This window comes from Chelonia mydas, chromosome 22 (assembly GCF_015237465.2).
Source record: "Chelonia mydas isolate rCheMyd1 chromosome 22, rCheMyd1.pri.v2, whole genome shotgun sequence".
Lineage (NCBI taxonomy): Eukaryota > Metazoa > Chordata > Testudines > Cheloniidae > Chelonia > Chelonia mydas.
Genome location: NC_051262.2, coordinates 848,486 through 872,000, shown reverse-complemented (window position 1 = coordinate 872,000; position 23,515 = coordinate 848,486). Strand labels below are relative to the sequence as shown.

At 45.4% G+C, this 23,515-nt stretch overlaps 1 protein-coding gene across 7 annotated transcripts in view; it reads right to left on the bottom strand.

Moving 5' to 3' along the window:
- Positions 1 to 23,515, bottom strand: part of FEZ1 (fasciculation and elongation protein zeta 1) — a 209,382-nt gene that overhangs the window by 8,034 nt on the left and 177,833 nt on the right. For 5 of the 7 annotated variants that reach the window (XM_043534126.1, XM_037882494.2, XM_037882496.2 and 2 more), the window contains one exon: positions 442 to 507. The exons of the other annotated variants lie outside the window; for them this stretch is intronic. In XM_043534126.1, coding sequence (XP_043390061.1) covers positions 442 to 507 — 66 coding nt within the window. The remainder of the gene's footprint in view (positions 1 to 441; positions 508 to 23,515) is intronic. 7 annotated transcript variants of the gene reach the window in all.

Below are 23,515 nucleotides of genomic sequence, written 5' to 3'. Positions count from 1 at the left end.
CAAGATTTTTGCACCCACTTGAGTTTCTACCATTACCTGAACAGTTTTGTCTGAGTCAAGATGAAAGGTCTTTGGGCCAGGACCAGTGTAATCATAGATCCCAAGGCCAGAAGGGACCATTGTGATCCTCTAGTCTGACCTCCTGTATAGCACAGGACACAGAACCTCCCCCAAAACATCCAGTCTTGATTTTAAATGTGCCAGTGATGCAGAATTCACCATGACCCTTAGTTAGTTGTTCCAGGAGTTAATTATTCTCATTGTTAAAAATGTATGGCTTATTTCCAGTCTGAAATGGTCTCTGGATATGTTTGTAAAAGGCCAAGCTCATTGTTGGTCTTAAGAAAATAATAATTGCTGAGTTGGTACTAATTGTCGTGGTGTCTAGAATTGTTTTGGTTGTTGTTAGGGTTTTTGTTTGTTTCTTTGGCATTTTATTACCTTTTAAAATGTAGTCCGTTAGCAATGTAGGGACCTTCTCGTTATCCTCCTTCATTGCAAAAAGAACTGGAAAAAGAGGAAACAATCATGAGAATGACCCTTGAAAAGCAGAAGAATTTTATGGCTTCAGCCACACACCAATGCCTGGCTTTCAGCCAGGGCCTAGAAATTGTTCAGTGAAACCAGGGACCTTATACTCCCACCACAGGACACAAGGAATTGCCAGTTCAATTAATGGGAGTTTCTCATATCTATCAGGTATGTGGGTGTGGAAGAGGGCTATGTGTAAGCATGCATATGTGCATGTGTATGAACAGGGACTCTATTTTGCTGTGAAATCGTACAAACAGTTGATACCGTGTAAATATGCAGAAATAAAATTAAAGATCTCCCAGAAGTTTCCAGAGCTGCTGCCCAGAATCAGTACCACATTATCTCTCTCTCTCTCATTTAATTAATTAATTAATTTTAAGTTCCTAAGTAATAAGACAGGATGGTAATGCTGATCCTGGGGGCACAATAAGGAATAATTTGCAATGTTCTGCAGACATGCTATCTTGGGCTGTGATCTCATTAGATTTTTCAATACAAGCCCTGTTGGGCTAGATCTCCAGGACACCCTAGGGTGCTGCTGGAAGTAATGCTGAGATAGTGAGTGGCAATCTCCTCTCTTGGAGCCAGGTTCTGAACTCAGGTACAGTGGTATAAATCGGAGCAATTCCATGGAGATCAGTGGGATTATTCCAGATTTACACTGGTGTAATTGAGACCGTGATCTATCTGAGAACTACTATTAAATTAATATCCCACCATGGTGTTAGGGTCACTGGGCTGTGTAGAAGCTGACTGCTTTAAGGGAACACTTAATAGCAAGTTCTTGACTCATTAAAGTTCAAAAGTCATTCAAGAGCATAGCTGTAAACCTAGTAAATGCCAGTCAATTCTAACACTTGGCCAACACAAATTCTTTTGTAGTTTAAAGTGGACATGATATTTCTCTTCACTTTCTGTACTGCTGCTAGTCATTGTTAAATAGCTTCCACCATAGGTGCTGGAACTAAGGGTGCTGCAGCACCCCTTGGCTTGAAGCAATTTCCATCATATCCAGGGTTTACAGTTTGGTTCAGTGGCTCTCAGCACCCCCACTATACAAATTGTTCCAGCCCCCCTGACTTCCACATTCCACTCCAGTAGAGAATGATTCCTCTATTGCAGCAGACATGCCAGTGCATGCTATTGTTGAGGTTGTAATGCTCCTTTCATAGCAAACATTATTTTGGGGCTGAAGTTTTCCATGCTTGCTCTCAGCACAAGGGTGATTTTCTGTGTGTGTGTGTTAAATTTGAACAAAACTGACTTTGCTACTAATTGCCTTCCTACACCTGTGCATTGTGCGCCCAATAAATCTATGTGAATACATCCTATTATATTGTTATCTCATCCTCCCTCCTCTTGCCCCCTTGTCTGGCTCATCTATCTATTACGTCTTGTCTACAGCTGGGTGAATAACGGATTTTTTTCGCTTACTGGCAGTTCCAAATTTTTTTAAAAAAAGGTTTGGGCCAAACCAAATAGTCACTGGTTGGGGAGCCCCAGAAATAGGTGGCATTTTGGAGGGTACCACCATTTATTCTTTTATTCAGCCAGGAAGGACTCAAGCCTAAAGTGCCTAACAAAGCCCAGCAGGGCATCTGATCTCCATAGAAAGAAAGCCAGATGTAAGGAGCCAGGTGAGGCTTCCAAGCCTGAGAAGCCCAGTGGAGTCCATTGGCAAATCTGAACGCCAACAAGGGGAGCTGAGCCCAAGGAATCCATCAGCTCCATTCAGAGGGAGTCTGAGGAGGCCAGAGGGGAGACCTGATCATATTTTTAACATCTATACAGCTGCCATGAGTGGCATCCAACTTAAGTTGTGCGAATCTTCATTTGTGGGCAGAGTCTGTATGAGTTCCCCAACTTCCTTGTTTAATTCAGCTCTTCAATGTGATCACCTGATGAACTGGTTAAGTGAGCACCTCGGTGAACATGGTGAACATCTGGGGAGTGGTTTGGTGTGTGCACTCAGGAAGGAATAGTTTAGGGGCATGCGTGGGGAGCTGTTTAATGTGAACATTCAGAGAAGGGCAGTTCAGGGGGAGCACTCATGGAAAGGTGTTAGGTGAATGCTTGGAGAGAGCACCTGGTAGGATCGTCACCCAGCCTCACATTCATGGGACAGTCCTCTAAATGTGAAGATGCCGTGGCTCCCTCAGCATTGTTAAAGCATTGATTTTTACCAGTCTCAGGGAGAATGTATGTGAAAGACATACAAAAGCCTGGGGGCCATAAAAACAGGAGTTCAAATCTCACCCCTACCACATGCTATATTTCTGTGAACTTCCCAAATCTTTGAAACAAGGCTTCACACACCTCACTTAGTAGGAAGACAGGTATAATTTCCCCCCATTTTACAGATCCGGTAAGGTAATTATAAAAGATTACCTCTCACAGAGCTGGAAGTAGAACTCAGGTCTCTAAGATGGCCAGCGCAAGTCTCATCCACTTAGCCATACTGCATTTCAGAACGATTGTGCCAAATCTATGCACAGTATTTGGTTATCTTGTCTGGAAGTTACATTTGAACCATTAAACCACATTCCACTCTCAAGAGTCAAAGATAAAGCGCCGGTATGCTGATTCTCAACACTCGACTGTTGTCTAGCAATTAGCATGCAACATCCTCCCTCTAGTGGCTGGTTCACACAGAAGATTAAAAAAGTGACATCTGCTACCACTTATTCCTTTACCTCAAGTAACAGAGATCCCGAATCTGAATCTGAAGGTCCTGAATAGAGCTGGTTAGAAAAAGAAATTTCCATCTCCTGGGAAATTCCAAAGTATTGAAATCTGTTTTTGTTCCGAAACAGAACAAAAACTCAAAAATTCAAACTTTTTCATGTAATAGACATTAAAAAAATTAATTCAGAAACATTTCAATGTTTATCTTTTCTTAAATATATAATATTAAAATATTATAATGCATTATAATATATAAAGGTAAAATCTGCCATCCAGACTGGGAAATTTGAGAAGTGTGTTGCTTGCCTGGAGCTAGAATTCAGGATGTGAGGGAGTGTCTGCCGAGACTGATCAAGCCCTCGGACCGCTACCCCCTTCCTACTTAGAATCATAGAATATCAGGGTTGGAAGGGACCCCAGAAGGTCATCTAGTCCAACCCCCTGCTCGAAGCAGGACCAATTCCCAGTTAAATCATCCCAGCCAGGGCTTTGTCAAGCCTGACCTTAAAAACCTCTAAGGAAGGAGATTCTACCACCTCCCTAGGTAACGCATTCCAGTGTTTCACCACCCTCTTAGTGAAAAAGCTTTTCCTAATATCCAACCTAAACCTCCCCCACTGCAACTTGAGACCATTACTCCTTCTTCTGTCATCTGCTACCATTGAGAACAGTCTAGAGCCATCCTCTTTGGAACCCCCTTTCAGGTAGTTGAAAGCAGCTATCAAATCCCCCCTCATTCTTCTCTTCTGCAGACTAAACAATCCCAGCTCCCTCAGCCTCTCCTCATAAGTCATGTGCTCTAGACCCCTAATCATTTTTGTTGCCCTTCGCTGGACTCTCTCCAATTTATCCACATCCTTCTTGTAGTGTGGGGCCCAAAACTGGACACAGTACTCCAGATGAGGCCTCACCAGTGTCGAATAGAGGGGAATGATCACGTCCCTCGATCTGCTCGCTATGCCCCTACTTATACATCCCAAAATGCCATTGGCCTTCTTGGCAACAAGGGCACACTGCTGACTCATATCCAGCTTCTCGTCCACTGTCACCCCTAGGTCCTTTTCCGCAGAACTGCTGCCTAGCCATTCGGTCCCTAGTCTGTAGCGGTGCATTGGATTCTTCCATCCTAAGTGCAGGACCCTGCACTTATCCTTGCTGAACCTCATCAGATTTCTTTTGGCCCAATCCTCCAATTTGTCTAGGTCCTTCTGTATCCTATCCCTCCCCTCCAGCGTATCTACCACTCCTCCCAGTTTAGTATCATCCGCAAATTTGCTGAGAGTGCAATCCACACCATCCTCCAGATCATTTATGAAGATATTGAACAAAACCGGCCCCAGGACCGACCCCTGGGGCACTCCACTTGACACCGGCTGCCAACTAGACATGGAGCCATTGATCACTACCCGTTGAGCCCGACAATCTAGCCAGCTTTCTACCCACCTTATAGTGCATTCATCCAGCCCATACTTCCTTAACTTGCTGACAAGAATACTGTGGGAGACCGTGTCAAAAGCTTTGCTAAAGTCAAGAAACAATACATCCACTGCTTTCCCTTCATCCACAGAACCAGTAATCTCATCATAAAAGGCAATTAGATTAGTCAGGCATGACCTTCCCTTGGTGAATCCATGCTGACTGTTCCTGATCACTTTCCTCTCATCTAAGTGCTTCAGGATTGATTCTTTGAGGACCTGCTCCATGATTTTTCCAGGGACTGAGGTGAGGCTGACTGGCCTGTAGTTCCCAGGATCCTCCTTCTTCCCTTTTTTAAAGATTGGCACTACCTTAGCCTTTTTCCAGTCATCCGGGACTTCCCCCGTTCGCAACGAGTTTTCAAAGATAATGGCCAAGTGCTCTGCAATCACAGCCGCCAATTCCTTCAGCACTCTCGGATGCAACTCGTCCGGCCCCATGGACTTGTGCACGTCCAGCTTTTCTAAATAGTCCCTAACCACCTCTAACTCCACAGAGGGCTGGCCATCTCTTCCCCATTTTGTGATGCCCAGCGCAGCAGTCTGGGAGCTGACCTTGTTAGTGAAAACAGAGGCAAAAAAAGCATTGAGTACATTAGCTTTTTCCACATCCTCTGTCACTAGGTTGCCTCCCTCATTCAGTAAAGGGCCCACACTTTCCTTGGCTTTCTTCTTGTTGCCAACATACCTGAAGAAACCCTTCTTGTTACTCTTGACATCTCTTGCTAGCTGCAGCTCCAGGTGCGATTTGGCCCTCCTGATATCTTTCCTACATGCCCGAGCAATATTTTTATACTCTTCCCTGGTCATATGTCCAACCTTCCACTTCTTCTCCACATGGGCACCAATGATACTGCCAAGAATGATCCTGAGCAGGTCACTGCAGACTATGTGGCTCTGGGAAGAATTATAAAGGAGTTTGAGGCACAAGTCGCGTTCTCATCCATCCTCCCTGTTGAAGGAAAAGGCCCAGGTAGGGACCATTGAATTGTGGAAATAAATGCATGGTTATGCAGGTTGTGTCAGAGAGAGGGCTTTAGATTCTTCGACCATGGGATGTTGTTCCCGGAAGAAGGATTGTTAGGAAGAGATGGGATCCACCTAACGAAGAGAGGGAAGAGCATCTTTGCAGGCAGGCTTGCTAACCTAGTGAGGAGGGCTTTAAACTAGGTTCTCCGGGGGATGGAGAGCTAAGCCCTGAGGTAAATGGGGAAGTGGGATACCAGGAGGAAACACAAGGAGGAGGGTGCAACAGTGGAGGCCTCCTTATTCATACTGAGAAAGCAGGGCAATCGGCTAGTTATCTTAGGTGCCTGTACACAAACGCAAGAAGCCTGGGAAACAAGCAGGAAGAATTGGAAGTCCTGGCACAGTCAAGGAACTATGATGTGCTTGGAATAACAGAGACTTGGTGGGGTAACTCACATGACTGGAGCACTGTCATGGATGGGTATAAACTGTTCAGGAAGGAGAGGTGGGGGAGAAAAGGTGGAGGAGTTGCACTGCATGTAAGAGAGCAGTATGATTGCTCAGAGCTCCAGTATGAAACTGAAGAAAAGCCTGTTGAGAATCTCTGGGTTAATTTTAGAGGTGAGAGCAACAAGGGTGGTGTCGTGGTGGGTGTCTGCTACAGACCACCAGACCAGGAGGATGAGGTAGACGAGGCTTTCTCTGGACAACTAACAGAAGTTTCCAGATCACTGGTTCTCTTGGGAGACTTCAATCTCCCTGACATCTGCTGGGAGAGCAATACAGCAGGGCACAGACAATCCGGGAAAGTTTTGAAGAGTGCTGGGGACAATTTCCTGGTGCAAGTGCTGCAGGAACCAACTAGGGCCATGCTCCTCTTGACCTGCTGCTCACAAACAGGGAGGAATTGGTAGGGGAAGTAGAAGTGGGTGGCAACCTGGGCAGCAGTGACCATGAGATGGTCGAGTTCAGGATCCTGACAAAAGGAAGAAAGGAGAGCAGCAGAATACGGACCCTGGACTTCAGAAAAGCAGACTTTGACTCCCTCAGGAAACTGATGGGCAGGATCCAATGGGAGGCTAAGATGAGGGGAAAGGAGTCCAGGAGAGCTGGCAGTATTTTTAAAAGCCGTATTGAGGGTGCAGGATGGTCAGATCGATGCTTTTTGCTAACCTGGTGAAAAATCCACACAGATCTGGCCAAATTAAAAACCCAGAATGTCATCATTTGCACATGCTCAGTAGCACTTGTACAGATTTGAAGCTAAAACTTGGAAAATCCATCTACTCTGAGCACGGTGCCCAGCTGCATAGAGCCTGCCTACCACAAAGACTCCATCTGTACTTCAGATTGGTTCCCAGATATCATGATCCTCCAGTGTCACTCTGAAGCAGACAGGACACACAAAAATGGTCTTCCTCTACTCTCCATTGCCCCAGGATTCGTTCTGAAGGTTTAGCATTCAAACCCTTCTGACGACATGTGCAATGGCTGTTACTGTTGCATATGACAGAATTTGTTTAAAAATTTTTGTATTTAGGTTGTGAAGTCAAGCACTTAAAAGTTAGAAAATGCTAGATCTAAGAGTCTCCATGCAACTTTAATTTGCCTCCCACATGCATATGCATTATGATACTGTCGTTAATTACAAATTTACATATTACTTTTTCCACAGGATTCCCTACCTTATTAATTTCAGAAGATGGACTGTATTCAGAAAATAAATCTGGATTATGTCAGAAGGCTGCTTCTGTAGCAGGAATCCTGCCTTAATCTCTCTCTGTGTCAGTTCCCACCCATAAAATGGGGATAAGAGTAGTGCCCTATCTTGCAGTGGTGGTGTGGAGATAAATTCATCATGTTTGTGAAGCTCTGAGATACTGTCATAATGAGAACTATAGAGAAGCCCATGAAGAAATAAATCAGGGTTTTATAACAACAATAATTCACACACTGAAAATTTCCACTGAAAGTTGCAGGGTTCTGTGGAACAAATAGTTTGTGATCATGTAATTACAGGCTGTATCATTACACTTATGCACAAGGGGCTGAATTCAGGTCGCACAAGCCTTAATTCTGGCATTTTGTAACTTCGAAGTGCTTGATTTTTAAACTTGATTTCTAGGGATCCCTTGCTCTTAAATTAATACTTACCTCTGTGGCTCTGGGCATTGCTAATGGGCTACAGAGCCTCCCACCTGTTAATCACCACTTTCATTCAGACAAGCTCAGCAAAGACTAAATGTTGTTGCTACCTAATGGATATTTGATGGACCTATGGGAGGGGAGTTTGATGGGTCTCAGCTCTAGTTCCTACATCACAAACTCACTACCACCTTGCACTAATTGACAGACTGAGCAGAGGCTAAGAGCTGCATGAGCCAATCATAGAATATCAGGGTTGGAAGGGACCTCAGGAGGTCATGTGCTCCAACCCCCAATGAGAGAGACCTACTCTTACTTTTAAAAGGAAGCACCTCACAGGAGTGCTTTATCATGGCCAGTCAGGAAGGGATTCCCCAGGTAGCTGCTAAACCAGAGGAGTAGTTTAGGATGAGCACCTACTATGTGGTTTAGGGTGAGCAGCTGGGAAAAGCAGGGCAGATTAGGGTACAACAAGCTGGTACCTGGCTTCTGGGCATGGTATGATAACAGAATCTAAACTTTCATTTTTTAAAAAAATTATGTTTCTAATGTGCATGGTTGTGCAGGAGGGGCCTAGGAGGGCCACACAGAAATGTGCCTGAGGTAAAACACTGGCTACCTGGCCCTGAGGTTGAGTCCCTGTGCATATTTTCTGTAGAGATCTGTAAATCCCTAGTGTTTCAGTTAACTGCTTTACCAGAATCTCCAGTTCTCATGAGCTTCATCCTGGTGCTGTTAGCTGCCTTATCTCTGAGGTGCATAATTATCTCAATGAAGTGGATGATATAGCCAGCCCCCAGTGCTTTGAACATCTTAAAGATTAAAACCAGTTCCTTGAATTGGCACTTAGAAAACACAGTGTGGTGTGTTCTTGGTGGCTTTTCCTGCTAATTAGGCAGCTGCTGCACTCTGCACAATCTGAAGTTTATGTGTTCTCTCCACCTTCTGCCCCAGATAATGTGAGTTACAATAGTCCAGCCTGGAGGTGATGAACTCATGGATCACTGGGAATAGTACCTCCTCTGAGATAAGCAGAATAATGTCCTGACATGCTAGAGATGGAAGAATGTATTTCTTGCCACTGTTTCTATCTAAGCATATTGAGTGAACTCCAAGACTTTGTACTATCTTGACAGACTGAGAATAGCTGCCTTTGATGGATAGTGTAATCTATGTCTTGGCTAGGTTCGCAATACATTACTTACTTCCCGTCAACGTTATTTCATGAGTGCTGGGTTCAGAAGAAGTTGTAAATCTGCATCGTCAGGCTATTGTAGGCAACAGAGCACATACTGGCTATGAAACCTGTATCGCTGACAAAGTGGGAGAGGCTCTTCTGAAGATCTGCCATAAATACTAAGCAAGAGGGGGAGGCAGAATTTTTCTCTATAGGAGGGCTTTGAGGCCTAAGAAGCAGCTGGCCCCTGACCCTTCCTGAATCCTGGAATGAATAAAACCATCGTATTGCTGCACTGTCCACTCCAGCCAGCTCTTGTACGCAAGTTGCCAGCACATTGTGCCCAATCCTGTGAAAGGTGGCAGAGAGGTTGAGCAGTGTTACTGATAGAGATTCCACCACCTCCCTAGGTAACCTATTCCAATGCTTCACCACCCTCCTAGTGAAAACATTTTTCCTAATATCCAACCTAAATCTCCCCCACTGCAACTTGAGACCATTGCTCCTCGTTCTGTCATCTGCCACCACTGAGAACAGCCGAGCTCCATCCTCCTTGGAACCTCCCTTCAGGTAGTTGAAGGCTGCTATCAAATCCCCCCTCTCTCTTCGGTTCTGCAAACTAAATAAGCCCAGTTCTCTCAGCCTCTCCTCATAAGTCCCCCTAATCATTTTCGTTGCCCTCTGCTGGACTCTCTCCAATTTGTCCATATCCCTTCTGTAGTGGGGGAACCAAAACTGGACGCAATACTCCAGGTGTGTCCTCACTAGTGCCGAATAGAGAAGAATAATCACTTCCCTCGATCTGCTGGCAACGCTTCTACTAATGCAGTTCAATATGCCGTTAGCCTTCTTGGCAACCAGGGGACACTGTTGACACATATGCAGCTTCTCATCCACTGTAATCCCCAGGTCCTTTTCTGCAGAACTGCCGCTTAGCCAGCTGGTCCCCAGCCTGTAGCAGTGCATGGGATTCTTCCGTCCTAAGTGCAGGACTCTGCATTTGTCCTTGTTGAACCTCATCAGATTTTTTTGCCCCAATCCTCCAATTTGTTTAGGTCACTCTGTATCCTATCCCTACCCTCCAGCATATCTACCACTCCCCCCAGTTTAGTGTCATCTGCAAACTTGCTCAGGGTGCAATCCATCCCATCATCCAGATCATGAATGAAGATGCTGAACAAATCTGGCCCCAGGACCGAGTCCTGAGGCACTCCGCTCTTTACCGGCTGCCAACTAGACATCAAGCCGTTGATTACTACCTGCTGAGCCCGACAATCCAGCCAGCTTTCTATCCAGCTTATAGTCCATTAATCCAATCCATACTCAACTTGCTGGCAAGAATACTGTGGGAGACCATATCAAAAGCTTTGCTAAAGTCAAGGTATATCATGTCCACTGCTTTCCCCATATCCACAGAGCCACTTATCTCGTCTTAGAAGGCAATCAGGTTGGTCAGGCATAACTTGCCCTTGGTGAATCCATGTTGACTGTTCCTTATCTGGGTGTATCTCATTTAATCATTTTGCTGCCATTGCAGGGGCCTCAAGCATTGGTGCACATCAGTCCCTCCTATTCTCTGCCTGTGACACAGAATAGTCTAAGCTTTTGTGGGCTGTGACACTTTGAGCTCATTTTGGTTGCAAATCCCATACCTGCCACTAGGTCACAGGTGAAAGCCAACGCCATCACTGCTAAACTTTTGTGGACATCAAAACAGTCAGTGGACAAACAGTGGCAACACATCTGTAGCTAGCAGGGGACAAATGAAAGGTTCTGGGGGTCACATGCCCCCCAGATTTCTCAGGACGCCTCTGGCACAGATGCCCAGCATCTCAGGCAGCTCTGCCCCTGGCAGTGGCACTCTCAATGCGTCTGTGCAGCACTGGGAGGGAGGACGCAGCAGAGCAGCTGACTGCCAGCTGGGCTCCTCCCCTGCCACATGGGGCTACATCACCTTCCCTGCTGCTGGAGTCCCACATGTTGCCTCTGCCTTCACCCCCTGACTCACCTCAGGAGAAGGTCTTCCAAGCAGGCAGTAGTGCTGGGACTCCAGCTGCAGGGAAGGTGAGGCAGACCCTTGAGTTGGGGAAGGAATTCAGCCGGCATCCAGCCACCCTGTTGCTTCCTCCCTCCCCAGGCTGCAGGGACACAAGGAGGGTGCTGCTGCCAGGGTGAGTGCTGGGTGTCCGTGCCAGAGGTGTCCCGAGAAATCTGTGGGAGCACATGACCCCGCATGCCCCCCATGTCACCTCTGCATACAGTATTACAGACAAGTCCACCATCAACTTCAGCAGGAGATGGCCACATGTGCTTCAGCGTCCCAATGTTTTAGACCATTCACAAATAAAAAGATTGATGCAGCCATCGCAGCCACAAAATTGGGGGTTGGGAGGGAAGTAGCAGGAAAAGATGGTATCTATCCTGAGTTCCTATATAACCAGGGTCCACTGGCATCGAAATGGATGATGCAGCTTTTCACCAATATCCTGAAGACCAGTGAAATCCCAGAAGTGTAGAGAGAAACCAGAGTCATTGCATTCCTAAAGCCTGGAAAACCTGCAGATCAGCCTAAGAATCATAGAATCATAGAATATCAGGGTTGGAAGGGACCTCAGGAGGTCATCTAGTCCCTTCCCCTGCTCAAAGCAGGACCAACCCCAACTAAATCATCCCAGCCAGGGCTTTGTCAAGCCTGACAAAAACTTCTAAGGAAGGAGATTCCACCACCTCCCTAGGTAACGCATTCCAGTCTTTCACCACCCTCCTAGTGAAAAAGTTTTTCCTAATATCCAACCTAAACGTCCCCCACTGCAACTTGAGACCATTACTCCTTGTTCTGTCATCCACTATCAATGAGAACAGTCTCGATCCATCCTCTTTGGAACCCCCTTTCAGGTAGTTGAAAGCAGCTATCAAATCCCCCCTCATTCTTCTCTTCTGCAGACTAAACAATCCCAGCTCCCTCAGCCTCTCCTCATAAGTCATGTGCTCTAGATCCCTAATCATTTTTGTTGCCCTTCGCTGGACTCTCTCCAATTTATCCACATCCTTCTTGTAGTGTGGGGCCCAAAACTGGACACAGTACTCCAGATGAGGCCTCACCAGTGTCGAATAGAGGGGAACGATCACGTCCCTCGATCTGCTCGCTATGCCCCTACTTATACATCCCAAAATGCCATTGGCCTTCTTAGCAACAAGTGCACACTGTTGACGCATATCCAGCTTCTCGTCCACTGTAACCCCTAGGTCCTTTTCTGCAGAACTGCTGCCGAGCCATTCGGTCCCTAGTCTGTAGCGGTGCATGGGATTCTTCCGTCCTAAGTGCAGGACTCTGCACTTGTCCTTGTTGAACCTCATCAGATTTCTTTTGGCCCAATCCTCCAATTTGTTGAGGGCCCTCTGTATCCTATCTCTACCCTCCAGCGTATCTACTTCTCCTCCCAGTTTAGTGTCATCTGCAAAATTGCTGAGGGTGCAATCCACACCATCCTCCAGATCATTTATGAAGATATTGAACAAAACCGGCCCGAGGACCGACCCTTGGGGCACTCCACTTGATACCGGCTGCCAACTAGACATGGAGCCATTGATTACTACGCGTTGAGCCCGACAATCTAGCCAGCTTTCTACCCACCTTATAGTGCATTCATCCAGCCCATACTTCTTTAACTTGCTCGCAAGAATACTGTGGGAGACCGTGTCAAAAGCTTTGCTAAAATCAAGGAACAACACGTCCACTGCTTTCCCCTCATCCACAGAGCCAGTTATCTCGTCATAGAAGGCAATTAGATTAGTCAGGCATGACTTGCCCTTGGTGAATCCATGCTGACTGTTCCTGATCACTTTCCTCTCATCTAAGTGCTTCAGAATTGATTCCTTGAGGACCTGCTCCATGATTTTTCCAGGGACTGAGGTGAGTCTGACTGGCCTGTAGTTCCCAGGATCCTCCTTCTTCCCTTTTTTAAAGATGGGCACTACATTAGCCTTTTTCCAGTCGGCCGGGACTTTCCCGGATCACCATGAGTTTTCAAAGATAATGGCCAATGGCTCTGCAATCACATCTGCCAACTCCTTTAGCACTCTCGGATGCAGTGCATCCGGCCCCATGGACTTGTGCTCGTCCAGCTTTTCTAAATAGTCCCGAACCACTTCTTTCTCCACAGAGGGCTGGTCACCTCCTCCCCATGCTGTGCTGTCCAGTGCAGTAGTCTGGGAGCTGACCTTGTTCGTGAAGACAGAGGCAAAAAAAGCATTGAGTACATTAGCTTTTCCCACATCCTCTGTCACTAGTTTGCCTCCTTCATTCAGTAAGGGGCCCACACTTTCCTTGACTTTCTTCTTGTTGCGAATATACCTGAAGAAACTCTTCTTGTTACTCTTAACATCTCTTGCTAGCTGCAACTCCAGGTGTGATTTGGCCTTCCTGATTTCACTCCTGCATCCCCAAGCAATATTTTTAAACTCTTCCCTGGTCATTTGTCCAATCTTCCACTTCTTGTAAGCTTCTTTTGTGTGTTTAAGATCAGCAAGGATTTCACTGTTAAGCCAAGCTGGTCGCCTGCCATATTTACTATTCTTTCTATACATCGGGATGGTTTGTCCCTGTAACCTCAATAAGGATTCTTTAAAATACAGCCAACTCTCCTGGACTCCGTTCCCCTCATGTTATTCTCCCAGGGGATCCTGCCCATCAGTTCCCGGAGGGAGTCAAAGTCTGCTTTTCTGAAGTCCAAGGTCTGTATTCTGCTGCTTTCCTTTCTTCCCTGTGCAGGATCCTGAACTTGACCATCTCATGGTCAGTGCCTCCCAGGTTCCCATCCATTTTTGTTTCCCCTACTAATTCTTCCCGGTTTGTGAGCAGCAGGTCAAGAAGAGCTCTGCCCCTAGTTGGTTCCTTCAGCACTTGCACCAGGAAATTGTCCCCTACACTTTCCAAAAACTTCCTGGATTGTCTGTGCACCGCTGTATTGCTCTCCCAGCAGATATCAGGGTGATTGATGTCTCCCATGAGAACCAGGGCCTGCGATCTAGTAACTTCCGTGAGTTGCTGCAAGAAAGCCTCGTCCACCTCATCCCCCTGGTCTATAGCAGACTCCCATGACAACATCACCCTTGTTCCTCACACTTCTAAACTTAATCCAGAGACTCTCAGGTTTTTCTGCAGTTTCATACTTCAGCTCTGAGCAGTCATACTGCTCTCTTACATACAATGCAACTCCCCCACCTTTTCTGCCCTGCCTGTCCTTCCTGAACAGTTTATATCCATCCATGACAGTACTCCAGTCATGTGAGTTATCCCACCAAGTCTCTGTTATTCCAATCACATCATAATTCCTTGACTGTGCCAGGACTTCCAGTTCTCCCTGCTTGTTTCCCAGGCTTCTTGCATTTGTGTATAGGCACTTGAGATAACGCGCTGATCGTCCCTCTTTCTCAGTATAAGGCAGGAGCCCTGCCCTCTCGCGCGCTCCTGCTCGTGCTTCCTCCCGGTATCCCACTTCCCCACTTACCTCATGACTTTGGTCTCCTTCCCCCAGTGAACCTAGTTTAAAGCCCTCCTCACTAGGTTAGCCAGCCTGCTTGCGAAGATGCTCTTCCCACTCTTCGTTAGGTGGAGCCCGTCTCTGCCTAGCACTCCTCCTTCTTGGAACACCATCCCATGGTCAAAGAATCCAAAGCCTTCTCTCCGACACCACCTGCGTAGCCATTCGTTGACTTCCATGATTCGATGGTCTCTACCCAGGCCTTTTCCTTCCACGGGGAGGATGGACGAGAAGACCACTTGCATCTCAAACTCCTTTATCCTTCTTCCCAGAGCTACGTAGTCTGCAGTGATCCGCTCAAGGTCATTCTTGGCAGTATCATTGGTGCCCACGTGGAGAAGCAGGAAGGGGTAGCGGTCCGAGGGCTTGAGGAGTCTCGGCAGTCTCTCCATCACATCGTGAATCCTAGCTCCTGGCAAGCAGCAGACTTCTCGGTTTTCCCGGTCAGGGCGGCAGATAGATGACTCCGTCCCCCTGAGGAGTTATAGCCCAATCTCCCGCTTGAGCACCACCTACATGGTGATGGCGTGTATGATTCTGAACTGAATTGGGCCCACTGTGAATGCCAGCCTACCCAAGGAGCAATCTGGTTTTCAACCACACAGAAGTTGCTGCAACCAGGTCCTGGCCCTCACTACAAACACTGACCCTGGATTCCAGTGAAAACTCAAGACACCGGTACTGATTTCATCAATCTGTCAGTGGTATATGACACAGTCTGGAACAATGGTCTGCTACTGAAACTGGCCAAACTGACTCCCTGTGTGTACATTCTCAGGCTGCTGAACCCCATGCTTAGCAGCTGAAGAATGAGCATATACCTTAGAGGTCAAACCAGCAAGCTGTACACAATGAATGGGCTACCACAAGGCTCTCTGCTTGTTCTGACATGCTTCAGTGTATACATGAGAAGTATGCCTGAAATAATAGTGCAGAAATTTGCATATGATGATGATTTGGCACCCACAACTCAGGCTTTAAAGAACTTGAAGTGACCCTTACATCTGACCTTAAGATCATGGAGGAATACTTCCCAAAATGGCAGCTGAGACCAAATCTGAGCAAAGGTAGTCTCTATTTTCCACTTTGGCAACAGACTCACACAGAACACTCTAACTGTCCAGTTTTGTGGTGCATTATGAACCAAAGCCAACATACCCGAGTGTCATTCTTGACCATTGTCACAGCTGAATCCCCACTCTGTCACTCCGAGGGCAGAAGTGGGGCCCACAAGGATTTTAAAAATTAATACTGGCCACTCCAGGCTTGTATTAAACTCCCAAGGTTACAGCTTTTCTCTGACCTTGGCTTGGTAAACACTGCCACCACCCAAATGCAAAAAATAACCCTTTGAACCCAGGAAGGAGCACTTGGGAATTCCTCCCTGCATCAAGCCCTTTCACACACACCCCACCCCGCCCTCCGGGGAAGAGCTGAGAAAGAAAACAAAGGAAATTAGCTGTGGTTATCAGCTAATCAAACAACATGCACAAACCTCTTAGGACACCAAAAATCCAATCCTGTTCTTAAGAAAGGTAAATTTTATTAAAAACGAAAAGAAAGAAAATACATCTGGAACTTAGGCTTTTGCTAGATTTTAAAAGAGCAATTCCAAAAATCAAGAACCCAAAATAGCTTTCTTGGGGGTTCAGCTTAAAGGTTACAAGCAAACAAAAGCATCTTGGGTTAGCACAGAGGAGTCCACAAGCCAATAAGAAATAAAAGAAATAACCCTAATCACGTCTAACTAAACTTCCTGATCTACTTACACATTTGAAGTTCAGATAAGTAGTTCTAGGCATGATCTGATAATTTATGATCATACCTGGCTTAAGCTGCTTATAGCATGGCTCTTCTGTCCCTCCAGCCCAGACAAAGGGAAAGTTTCTTTCCCTATTTTAAAAAGTTCTACCTTCCCATTGGCTCTTTTGGTCAGGTGCCCACTTTTTTTTTGTTTACCTGGGGGACCCTTTTAACACTTTACAGGTAAAGCAAGTAAGGAACAGCTACCAAGAAGGATTTCACAGCTAACTGGCTGGCTGCATGTCCATCAAAGGGAGCTATCCCCACCCCTTTATTTATCACAACCATGCACTGACCTTTCATAACCACTTCAAGAAAGCAGCCTCTAAAGCGATTACTTGCATTAACATTATTCAAAAGCTAGTGGGAACAAGCTGAGGATCAACTGTCCCAGTGCTACGAACATCAGCCTTGGCCCTGGTGTACTCAATTGCAAAGTACTGTGCACCAGTGTGGACAAGAAGCTGCCATACCCAGCTTGTGGATAGGCATCTGAATCAGACCATGCAAATCACCATGGAAACTTTAAAATAAACATCTCTACAGTGGCTTTTTGTATTAATTAACATTGAACCTCCAACTATCTTTTGAGATACAGCCACAGCATAGGAATGTAAATGTGCTGAAGACTATGCAAAACTTTCCATCTGCAGGTTATGAATAACATACCCCAACAACACGTGAAATCACAAAAAACACCATGGGCTACATGTGACCTCCTCATGTCTCTGGATCCGGTTGGAGAATGGCAAAGTGTCTAGACCTCATCTACCATACCAAACAAACAACAAGCTGCCCTCATGGTTTTGACCTTCCATGTGGACTTTGGACCACATCAAACTGCATCCAAACAAACCATGGAAGATGCCTCTACTTGATGCACAAGTGAAAGATCAAAGACTCCCTTTTGAGTGACTGTAGTGAGAACATCCAATCCATCGAACACAGCATAATGCAGTGCCCCAAATATGGATTCAAATGTGAATTGGATGATCTCCACAATGTCACAGAGGAGGCTTTGAAATGGCTTATGGACCTATAATTGCATCTATAGAATGTTACTCTACAGATGCCATATGCACGAGAGAGATTTTGGTTGTTGGGTTTAGTGTGTTGGGTACTGTTGATGGTCTGTGATATACCAGAGGTCAAACTACATGATCTGGTGGTCCTATCAGGCCTTAAACTCTATGACTTTTATTTAGAATTTTTGGTGCTCAGATATTATGCTGAAAGGTGCACTAGAAAATGTAACTTAGAAAGATTATAGAAGGGTTGAATTTGCTTTGATGCCTTTGACATGAAAAAGGCCAGCATTTGCCTTTTTCTCTAAAGGCTACAAGCAACCTTGAGGATCTGTGAATTTGTTTGGTGCCATCCAGTAATAGATAATTACCCCTTTTTTAACATCTAGCCTGTGCCCTTCCCTGGAAGATCATGGGGAGATGGGGGAGAAAAATTGGACTATAATGATTTGTTCAAATGGACACCTTTTGGCAAACATTTTTGGATGTGGCTGTCATAATATCTTGTCCTTGTGAGAGACCATATAAAGAGGGTCAGCCAGGAAGGCTTCAACCTCACAGACTGTCCTATCTGAGGTTTTGGCTTCTAGGAAGAAAATAAGCTTCACGGGAAGGTAATAGAAAGGGAGTCACCCAGTGACTTGGACTGAGTCTCCATTAGCCTAGTTAGGACAAGTTTAAATTGGTATTGTAGTCACCAAACCGACTGTCCTGGATTATTTCACAATGCCCATGCAGATAATAAGCTCATAGATGTCATAACAAATACGTAATTTCTGAGAGCTGGCCAACCTGGATCTGGACAGTGTGTTAGAATTGCAGGTGAAGGCTGATCTCTTGCCAGGTACTGACCATAAACTCCTCCATTTTTAAAATTTTATTGCTACCCAGTTTTATAGGTGAAACTGAGAAAATACAGGAATTTACACAGAGAGAGAGAGAGAGAGAGATACAACAGCAACACCATATTTAAGCAGGTGGGAAGAAAACAAAAGAGAGAGAAGATGGGGGGAAGGGAAAGAACCTAAGTAAATAAATAAATGTTGCCAACTTGCCATTCGTTTTCTGTTAAGTGAATTTTCTACTTCATGTGCTCTTTTTTTATATAAAAATAATATGCAAAACACCATGGGTTAGATTCACAAAGGAATTTAGGCATGGAAACATTCAGTGTTTCCATGCCTAACTTTAAGGACCCTAGAAAATCACTGGGATTCACCAAGCCTGAGTTAGGCACTCAGGGTTCCTATACAACGAATGGAGAGAGATAGGCTCCTCAGAATGGGATTCACAAAAACCAGCACACTAGGCAGCTCTCCGCCTTAGCTAGCCAATGGTAGATAGCAAGGTGAGCCCCACTCCCCACTCAGGGAGTTTAGAGCTTCCCTCTGATTGGGAATCTCAGCTACAAAACCTCTCTGGCAACTAGGCACCTATGCCAGTTTTTGCATGAAGCAAGGGTAGGAAAGGATGATGGCGACAACATCCTTCCTCATATTGTTTAGCCCCAGTGGACCCTGAGATGTGAGAGACTCCTGATTCAAGCCACCCTCACCTCCACACTCAAAGCGGAGAAGGGATTTGAACAGGGCTCTACTACTCTGGGACATGCCCTAACCACTGAGCTGTAGGCTATTTTCTTTGTGGTCTTCCTCAGTCTCTTCTGTTGAATCACAGAAATGTTTCACTGAAAGCGACCTTGAGACGTCATCTAGTCCAGCCCTCTTTGCTAAGGCAGGACCAAGTAAACCTACATCATCCCTGAGAGGTGTTTCTCCAATGTGTTCTTACAAACCTCCAGTGATGGGGATTCCACAACTTCTCTGGGAAGCCTGTTCCAGGGCTCAACTATCCTTATAGTTAGAAAGGTTTCAGAGTAACAGCCGTGTTAGTCTGTATTCGCAAAAAGAAAAGGAGTACTTGTGGCACCTTAGAGACTAACCAATTTATTTGAGCATAAGCTTTCGTGAGCTACAGCTCACTTCTTCAAGGTTTTCCTAATATCTAATCCAAATCTCCCTTGCTGCAGATTAAGCTGATTACTTCTTGTTTTACTTTCAGTGAACAAGGAGAACAATTGATCACTGTTCTCCTTATAACAGCCCTTAACATGTTTGAAGCCTGTTATTAGGTTCCTGCTCAGTCTTCTTTTCTCAAGACTAAACTTATACAATGTTTTAAATCTTTCCTCATAGATCAGGTTTTTATCATTTTTTTAGCTCTCCTCTGGACTTTCTCCAATTTGTCCACATCTTTCCTAAAGTATGGAGACCAGACACAGTACTCTAGCTGAGGCCTCACCAGTGCTGAGTAGAGTGGGACAATTACCCCCAATGTCTTACCTATGACAGGTATTTAAGAGAGGTAAATAGTGGGATCCCACAAGGATCTGTACTGGGATCAGTTCTGTTCAACATAAGGTGGCAAAGTTTGCAGATGATACAAAATTATTCAAGGTAGTTATGTCCACAGCAGACTGCAAAGAGTTATAAAGGGATCTCACAAAACTGGGTGACTGGGCAACAAAACGGCAGATTTCAGAGTAGCAGCTGTGTTAGTCTGTATCCGCAAAAAGAAAAGGAGGACCTGTGGCACCTTAGAGACTAACCAATTTATTTGAGCATAAGCTTTCATGAGCTACAGCTCACTTCATCGGATGCATGATGGCATATGAATCGTGGCAGATGAAATTCAATGCTGATAAATACAAAGTAATGTATATTGGGAAACATAATTCCAACTATACATACAAAATTAGCTGTTACTCAAGAAAGAGATCTTGGAGTCATTGTGGATAATTCTCTGAAAACATTTGCTCAATGATCAGCAGCCGTCAAAAAAGCTAACAGAATGTTAGGAACCATGAGAAAAGGGATAGATCATAAGACAGAAAATGTAATGCTACTATATAAAGCCATGGTACACCCACCCCTTGAATATGGTATACAGTTCTGGTCCTCCCCCATCTCAAAAAACATATATTAGAATTGAAAAAAGTGCAGAGAAGAACAACAAAAATGATAAGAGGGATGGAACAGCTTCCCTATGAGGAGAGATTAAAAAGGCTGCGACTTCTCAGCTTAGAGAAGAGACGACTGAGGGGGAAATGACAGAGGTCTATAAAGTCATGAATAGCCTGGAGAAGGAGAATAAGGAAGTGTTATTTACCCCTTCACATAACATATGATGATTACAAAATGATGAAAGGTCTAGAAAACATGACCTATGAGGAAAGAATGAAAAAATTGGGTTTGATTAGTCTGGAGAAGAGAAGAATGAGAGGGGACACAATAGCAGTGTTCAAGTATATAAAAGGTTGCTGCAAGGAGGAGGGAGAAAAACGTGTTCTGCTTAACCTCGGAGGGCAGGACAAGACGCAATGGGCTTAAGCTGCAGCAAGGGAGGTTTAGGTCGGACATTAGGAAAAACTTCCTGTCAGGGTGGTGAAGCCCTGGAATAAATTGCTGAGGGAGGTTGTGGAATCTCCATCATTGGGGATTTTTAAGAGCAGGTTAGACAAACAGCTGTCAGGGATGGTCTACTAATACTAATACTTAGTCCTGCCATGAGTGCAGGGGACTGAACTAGATGACCTTCAAGGTCCCTTCCACTCTTACAGTTCTATGATTCTATGAACCAGGTGCCACCCAATACAATTAATATATGGCAGGTTTAAAACTAACATAAAGAAGACTCCTTCACACAACACACAGACAACCTATGGAACTCATTTCCGGGGGATGCTGTAAAAGCCAAAAGCATAAATGGGTTAAAAAAATTAGTTAAGTTCATGGAGAATAGGTCCATCTGTGGCTATTAGCCAAGATGATCATGGACTCATAACCCCATGCTCTGAGTGTCTATAAACCTTTGACTGCTAGCAGCTGGGAATAGAAGACAGGTGATGGATCACTCGATAAATTGCCGTTCTGGTCACTCCCTCCGAAACATCTGGCCCTGCTCACTGTTGGAAGACAAGATACTGGGCTATATGGACCACTGGTCTGACCCAGTATGTCCATTTTTATGTTCTTACTCCAGAATGATATTAGACTTTTCACAAGTGCGGATCACCTTGCTGTCTAATACTCAATTTGTGATCTACTGTAACCCTCAGATTCTTTTCAGCAATCACAGAATATCAGGGTTGGAAGGGACCTCAGGAGGTCATCTAGTCCAACCCCCTGCTCAAAGCAGGACCAATCCCCAATTTTTGCCCCAGATCCCTAAATGGACCATCAAGGATTGAACTCACAACCCTGGGTTTAGCAGGCCAATGCTCAAACCACAGAGCTATCCCCCCACTTGGGCAGTTATTCACCATTTTGTATGCATGCATTTGATTTTTCCTTCCTAAATGTAATACTTTGAACTTATCTTTACTGAATTTCATCTTGTTGATTTCAGGACAATTCTCCAATTTGTCAAGGTTATTTTGAATTCTAATCCTGTCTTTTAAAGTGCTTGAAACCCCTCCCAGCTTTGTGTCATCCACAATTTTATAAGCATACACTCCACTCTGTTATCCAAGTCGTTAATGAAAATATTGAATAATACCAGATCCAGGACTAACACACTAGATACCTCTTCCCAGTTTGAAAGCGAAACTTTGATAACTACTCTTTGAGTATGGTCTTTCAACAAGCTATCCACCCACTTTCTAATAATTTTATCTAGATCGCATTTCCCTAGTTTTCTTGTGAAAATGTCATCTCAGACTATACATATATAAAAAAATCAAGATATATCATGTCTATTTCTTCCCCTCCCCCATCTACTTGGTCAGTAACCCTGTCAAAGAAGGAAATTGGGTTGTTTTGGAATTATTTATTTTTTGACAAATCTATGCTAGCTATTCCTTACAATCCTATTATCCTTTGGGTCAGTGGTTTTCAAACTGAGGCACACGAACTCTTGTCAGGGGGTACGTGAGAAAAATCCTGTAATGGGGGACAATGCATTTTATTTAAAAAGATTTAACAATGTAATCATAGATATATTATGACCCTATCTCAGATTGGGGTAGATGGCAGACTATATTATTTAGAAAGGGGTACACAGCGAGTTTGAAAACCACAGCTCAAGGTGCTTACAAACTGATTGTTTAATACTTTGTCCCAGTATCTTTTCAGGTATCGAAATTAGGCTGACCCATCTATAATTTCTTTATTCCTCTTTGTTCCCTTTGTTAAAGACAGGCGCTATGTTTGTCCTTCTCCCGTACTCTGGGCCGTCACCCATCCTCCATGACTCTCAAAGATAATCACTAATTGTTCCGATATTGCTTTCATCAGGCCCTGTCAACCTGAATACATCTAACTTATCTGAGTATTCTTTAATCTGTTCTTTCCCTATTCTGGCATGTGTTCCTTCCCTCTTGTTGTTAATATTAATTGTGTCAAGTATCTGATCTCAATTAATGTTTTTGTCCATGTTTCCACTTTTTCTAGGATTCCTTTTTAGTTTTCAAGTTATTATTGAGCTCCTGATGGAGCCATATTGCTCCTTGTATTCCTTCTGTCTGTCCTTCATATTGGGATAATTTGCTGTTGTGCCTTTAATATTTCCACATCAAGGGTGAATACCCTAACCCAGGGGTGGGCAAACTTTTTGGCCTGAGGGCCGCATCGGGTTTAGGAAATTGTATGGAGGGCCGGTTAGGGGTGGGGGGTTGTGGCCCGGCCCCCACCTCCTATCCGCCCCCTCCCCCCAGGACTCCTGTCCCATCCAACCCCCCCTGTTCTCTGACGGCCCCCCCAGGACCCTTGCCCCATCCAACCACCCCTTCTCCCTGTCCCCTGACTGCCCCCGGAACCCCTGCCTCTGACTACCCCCTGCCGCCCCATCCAACCCCTCCTCTCATTCCTGACTGCCCCCCTGGGACCCCTGCCCCCATTCAACCCCCTGTTCCCGCCCCGCCCCACCCCCTATTCACACCCCCACACTCTGACCACCACCCTGAACTCCCCTGCCCTCTATCCAACCCCCCACCCCGTTCCGTGCCCCCTTCCCGCGGTGCCTGGAGCCGCCGCCGCGCAGCACAGAGACCGGGTCAGGCCGGGCTCTGCAGCTTCGCTGCCCCAGGAGCTCACAGCCCCCCCGCCCAGAGCATTGCACCAGCCGAGCAGTGAGCTGAGCCTGCGGGGGAGGGGGAAGAGC